The 6,000-nt window shown below is 44.0% G+C and overlaps 2 protein-coding genes across 4 annotated transcripts in view; one reads left to right on the top strand and one right to left on the bottom strand.

Annotated features, from left to right (window-relative positions):
* Positions 1 to 6,000, top strand: part of P4HA3 (prolyl 4-hydroxylase subunit alpha 3) — a 129,730-nt gene that overhangs the window by 61,490 nt on the left and 62,240 nt on the right. The gene's annotated exons all lie outside the window — the stretch shown is intronic.
* The window catches only part of PPME1 (protein phosphatase methylesterase 1), a 73,829-nt gene continuing 67,857 nt past the window's right edge, over positions 29 to 6,000 (bottom strand). The window contains exons 10-13 of the mRNA XM_060303683.1: positions 5,852 to 5,981; positions 4,907 to 4,951; positions 846 to 910; positions 29 to 220 (exon numbers count right to left, since the gene is read on the bottom strand). Of these exons, the coding sequence (XP_060159666.1) occupies positions 149 to 220; positions 846 to 910; positions 4,907 to 4,951; positions 5,852 to 5,981 (312 nt within the window). The 3' untranslated portion in view covers positions 29 to 148. The remainder of the gene's footprint in view (positions 221 to 845; positions 911 to 4,906; positions 4,952 to 5,851; positions 5,982 to 6,000) is intronic.

The raw sequence follows: 6,000 nt of genomic DNA, 5'->3' as shown, positions 1-6,000 counted from the left end.
CAGAAACACACATGCTGGGCTCTGTGTTGAAGAGGAAGAAGAAAGGCAAGGTGACCTAAACCAGGCAGGGGTAAGGCAGAGATACCTATAACCTTGCAAATATCTCTTTGTTGGAACACTGCTGGGCTCCTTAAACCTTTGTACTTCCTTACCACTGGAATCCACCGATGGGCTCTGCAAACCTGTGCCGAATCAGGAAAGTGGCAACAGCTTCAGCTACCTGGAAAAGGGAGAGATGTTCCAGGCCATGTTAAGGGTAGCAACGGGGTTCATCCTTGGAGGTCTGGTGGGCTTCTGTTGGAAGGTAAGGCTCTCTGGTGGACTCATGGGTCCTACAGTTCTGAGGAGCCTGAAATCAAAAGGACCTGCATCCTGGCAGGGCTGGGAGACTCCTCCCCACCCTTTGCCAGGGATGGGTCCAGAGAAGTCAAGAGGAATGATGTGAAGGCTTATTTATCCCCTTAGAGTTACAAAGCACTTTTTTCCTACAGGAGGAGCACATATTAATTCCTAACTGTGACTGTGGTTTAGGGAGCAGTTTCTACCCGATTATCCCTTCTACCATCTGGCTTTCAGGGGCAATGGAGAAGTAGAGCTTAAGATCTTAACCATAGAGCCCTGGGTGAAATAGCAGGGTGCCAGTAACTCCTCAGCCCATACACACAAAGTCAAGACCAGAAGCAGCTGCCAGGGAGAGGTCTGGGGAGCTGGTGGAGTCCCATCTGTGTAGGCCCCACAGCAGCTGCTGCAGGCGACACAGGCTGACTCAGAGGCTGGTTCTATCTTCTGTGAGACCCACAGTTATTCCACGTTGTCCTTTTACATTCATCAAGCACCAGACTCACCTTGTCTGGAGCGTCCTCATGGACTGCATGGCCACACTGGGGTAGGACCTGCATCTGGAACTTCCCTGGGGAAGATACAAACCAAAGCCACCTCAGGGACTAAAATGGTCCTCTCCTTACCATCTCTGCAGCCTCACAGGTCACTCCAGGAGGCCAGGAATCCCCCATCCCCTCCCTGCCAATACTCTGGACCCAATTACACCTAGCCTTTGAGGAGGATGGTAATACTTGAAATTGTAACCTTGAGCAAATCATTTTCCCTTCACTTTTTCTTTCTACACCTATTTAGTATGCATTTACTTTGGGCCAGACACATAGAAACAGTTCCTGTATACACTACAGTCTAGTGGGAGAGCAAAACATAAAAACCAACATTTTAATGCAGTATGTAGTTCCTATGATAACACCGAGCATATGGAACTGGAAAAACACAGTATGGAACTGGAAAAACACAAGAAGAGGGGCTTTGCAATCAAATAGGGATCCAGGAAGGCTTCCCACACAGAAAAAATAACTTGCACAAAGAAAGAAGGATGAAATGGTATTTGCTCCTGAAAAGAAAAACTTTGGCATGGTGCTCATGAGAGTTAACAATGAGGCTGGAGAGGTAAGCAGGGACCATACCATTAAGGGGTTTGTAGGCCATGTTAAGGACTTTGAGATTTATTATTACAATAATAAGTTACCATTTGAGTGCTTAACTATGTGCCAGACACGGTACTAGGCACTTTCTCACACTGTCCTGTAGAACACTGTAAGCTCACAACTAATGTGACAGTTATTAAGAATGAACAGAAATGACTGATAAAGCAAGATCTCTAAGGAGACTAAAGAATACGGGACCCAGAGCTCCCACAGGTAGAAAGAGCAGACTCTCAGAGCCTCAGAATAAGGGAGTAAGCTCTGGAAGTCCTTCTGGCTATCACATTCTGGGATTCTTACCCCAGTTACACAGTGCTTTAAAATCTTTTTTCAAAATACTCATCTACCCATTTTTTAAGTTGATTCTCAAATCTACCCTATAAAATTAAGCAGGACAAATACTGAAATTCTTTTTTGAGATGATGAAACCAAGGCCTTGATTAGTGAAGTGATTTGCCCAAGGCCACTTAATTAGTCAGCAGAGGAACTAAGACCATTCCCTCCAGTAAGGTCCTGCTTATGCCCCTCTTCCTGCAGTAAGCTGCCGCTGGGTGCTCCAGCCTAGTCCCCTCTCCCCTGTATCTCCTAATGTACTACTGTTAATGCATTTAATGGATCCAAACACAGAGCAGCTTGTGCCCCTGTTGTTCTGTAAACTAATATCTATATGCCACTGGTGCTTGCCCCCCCAGGAGTGTGTCATTTCTATAAGAACAGGGCTAATATCATTACTTGCTCTATATCCCTAATAGGGCCCAACCCAGGGCTAGATATTAAATAAGTGCTTAGTAAGTTTTAGATGAATGAACGATTGAGCAAATAACCTGATAAAACTTACAACTCAAACCTTGATGACTGGGACTGCATTTTTCACTCCTCTTTGGAAGAGTGGGTATAAGGAATCAGGGAGAGCTCACACATACTAACAATGCTGTACCCAGTACACATAAAATAACATAATCATGGGTAATCCTCACAATTATTCTATGAGGTGGGCATATTTCCAACTCCATATTATTTTATTTATTTATTTTTGTCTGCATCGGGTCTTCGTTGCTGCATGCGGGCTTTCTCTAGTTGCTGCTACTCTTCATTGCAGTGCGTGGGCTTCTCATTGCGGTGGGTTCTCTTGTTGCGGAGCACGGGCTCTAGGCGCGCAGGCTTCAGTAGTTGTGGCATGTGGGCTCAGCAGTTGTGGCTCGTGGGCTCTAGAGCACAGGCTCAGTAGTTGTAGCACACGGGCTTAGTTGCTCCACGGCATGTGAGATCTTCCAGGATCAGGGCTCGAACCCATGTCCCCTGCACTGGCAGGTGAATTCTTAAACACTGTGCCACCAGGGAAGCCCCTCCCCGCCAATCTTACAGATGAGGAACTTTAGGTTCAGAGAGCCTAAATCATTCACCTAAGTTGCACCATCAATGAGTGCTGGATTTCTAGGATTCAGTAACTAATTCAGCTGGTTTAAACAGTGCTGGGAAGGCTGTGGTTTGGAATCTGTGGTGATTTAGCCATTTCCTTTTGTTTTATGGATGTCATTACTCTCTATACATACTCATGGGATGCTTTGAAAGAGAAGGTGGTCTTGGCATAAACCTTACTGGGGTAACAGGAGGGATTTAATGAGGTATCAGGAGTGCCTCCTGGACACAATGAAGCCATCATTTATTTTACTTCACCCACATTTTCTCATTTAAACTTCACACAATTGAATTATTTCATTATCTCCATTCGATAGATGAAGAAACTCAGAATTAAGGAAGTCAGCAATCCACTCGGGCCACAAAACCAGTAAGAGTGATTCAAACCCAGGACTGTCTGCTTCCAAGGCTGGTGATCAACACTGATTCCAAATGCTATTCTAGTCAAGATTAACTGCTTTCAGATAGTATCAAGAGCTATGTCTGATTCTTCTGTGTGCCCAGCATCAAGCACAGGTCTTACACAGGTCTTTTCTTGCTTAGAAAAGGTTTGCTTAATTGAATTTACGGAAAAATGTCTAAGCTCAGAATAACCAACATCAGGACTTCCCTGGTGGCACAGTGGTTAAGAATCCGCCTGCCAATGCAAGGGACTGGGGTTTGAGCCCTGGTCCGGGAAGATCCCACATGCCGCAAAGCAACTAAGCCCGTGTGCCACAACTACTGAGCCTGTGCTCTAGAGCCCACGAGCCACAACAACTGAGCCCACATGCCACAACTACTGAAGCCCGCATGCCTAGAGCCCGTGCTCCGCAACAAGAGAAGCCAACGAAATGAGAAGTCCATGCACCACAACAAAGAGTAGCCCCCGCTCGCCGCAACTAGAGAAAGCCCATGTGCAGGAACAAAGACCTGACGCAGCCGAAAATAAATTAAAAAATAAAACAGAATTACCAACATCAGTGCCAAAAAAATCACATAGTCCCAGCCCATGGTCCTGCTCAAGGCCTCAGGACACTATGTAGTTGGGGGAAGGGAAGGGTATGGTATGAAGGTCTAAGGTCAGAGTTTGATAAATCATTCAGAGGCCTTTGAACAACTATTATCAAGGAAAATAGCCCCCTTCTCTGTGGAGAGCTTGAGGACAGCTCAAGGAACAGTCTGAGGGGCCCATGAGACATCCAAGTAGAGATGTCCTGCAGGTTTGATACATGGAGAGGTATGAGTCAGATGTTTAGTTTTGGGAGTTATCAGGGTATAAATGAGAGCCATGAGATTGCCCAGGGAGAGTAAGTAGAAAAGAAGGAAGGTCAAGAACAGAATCTGCTTAAGCTTGAAACCTTGGCCTTGGAGTTAGCACCTCTTCTTCCTATAACCCAAAGTTGCCAGTGACTACTGACTTCACCTTCACCAGGCCTTTCATCTGTACTAAAGCCAAAAGCTTCCATGAAATTTGTTCCACTACCTCCACAGTCATCTAGCCAATACACCTGGACCTAAGCACAACATGTCACTTTCCTACTCATTATACCTCACAATCCTTGTGAGGTTGCCATCAATTTTCTCATTTTATAGACCGAGAAAACTAAAGCTAAGGCAGGTCAAGTAACTTGCCCAAGGTCAAAAAAATTAGCAGGAAGGAAGCAATACTCAAACGCATTTCTCAGAGCCCTTGCTTTTACCACCTCATTATGCTGTCTTCTAAATAGAGTTCAACCTTTTTCTATCTGGGTTATCTTGGACCTTTCCCCTTCCTAAGAATTCGAACAATAATAAAAATACTGATCAGTATTCAGAATATCTTTCACAATATGTATATTTACACAGAGTACTTTATAGTTTATAATGCCCCTTTCAAAGACATTGCCTCACTTTAATCCTTACAACTCTGAGGCATATGTGGTAGTATAATTCCCATTTTTAGATGGAAAATTTCCACATGACTCTGCCCATTTCTCTGCCCTCAGGGGACCTAGGAACATAATTTCTTCACAGCTTACCTTGCATTTGGCCAATAGTCAGATCTTTATCCAATCTATCAACACCTAGAACAAAATAAGAGAATCCATAAGTAGCTTGCTAGAAAAAAGCTGCGTGAAATAAGCTTTGCTGTTCAATAATGAAGTAAAAATTGCTAGAGTTGTAAACATGATGACATTCTCAATTCATGTTAATGCCAATCCTAACTCCCTGAAGGTATATTCTCACCACATGAAGCTTTCTAGGCTGAGGTTCCCCATAACCACTTTGCTTGTTTAAGCTGGTTTCTGAAAATAGGGTTTTACTTTTCAAATTTCCATTATACTCAGAATATCCTTATACCACTCAAGGAGAAGGACTTGGGCTTGACCAGGTAGAGGCCAGGCCAGAATTTGGCCATCCCAGGTGGATGCTTATATTTAGTTAGGTTTAGGGATTTGGCAAAGGGAGGAGAAAGGGCACAAATGAGTGAGGATTGTACTTCACTTTGGAAGTCGCTACCCATTTGGTAAATAGCTTTAACAAAGACATGCTGAGATGACAATATACATACACTGCTAGGGACTCAACTGTGTTCCCCCCAAATTTATATGATGAAGGCCTAATTCACAATGTGACCATATTTGGAGATATGGAAGTAATTAAGGTTAAATGAGGAAGTAATTAAGGTTAAATGCGGTCATAAGGGTAGGGCCCTCACAGGACAGAATTAGTGTCCTTATAAGAATAAACAGCAGAGAGCTAGCTTGTTCTCGCTCTCTCTGCCATGTAAGGACACAGTGAAAAGGTGGTTGTTTGCAAGTCAGTAAGAGAGCTCTTAGCAGAACTCGACCAGTCTGGAACCCTTATCTCAGACTTCCAGCCTCTAGAACTGTGGGAAAATTAATCTGTTGTTTAAGCAACCCAGTCTATTGTATTTTGTTATGGCAGCCCAAGCTGACTAATAAAAACACATACACACTTACCAGCCAGGAGCAGCAATTTCGGAATAGGACAACTAAGAAAGAGATTGGATAAGCCTCGGAACCAGCCATCCCAGTATTTTTCTGTTTTTGCCAATTCAATTCTCCAAGTGTAAGGATGGTCCTTCTTGGTCTGGAGGAATAAGAGCAAG

Source organism: Globicephala melas, chromosome 8 (assembly GCF_963455315.2).
Source record: "Globicephala melas chromosome 8, mGloMel1.2, whole genome shotgun sequence".
NCBI classification, from domain to species: Eukaryota; Metazoa; Chordata; class Mammalia; order Artiodactyla; family Delphinidae; genus Globicephala; species Globicephala melas.
The sequence above is the reverse complement of the archived record's forward strand: the minus strand, read 5'-3'. Positions and strand labels throughout refer to the sequence as shown.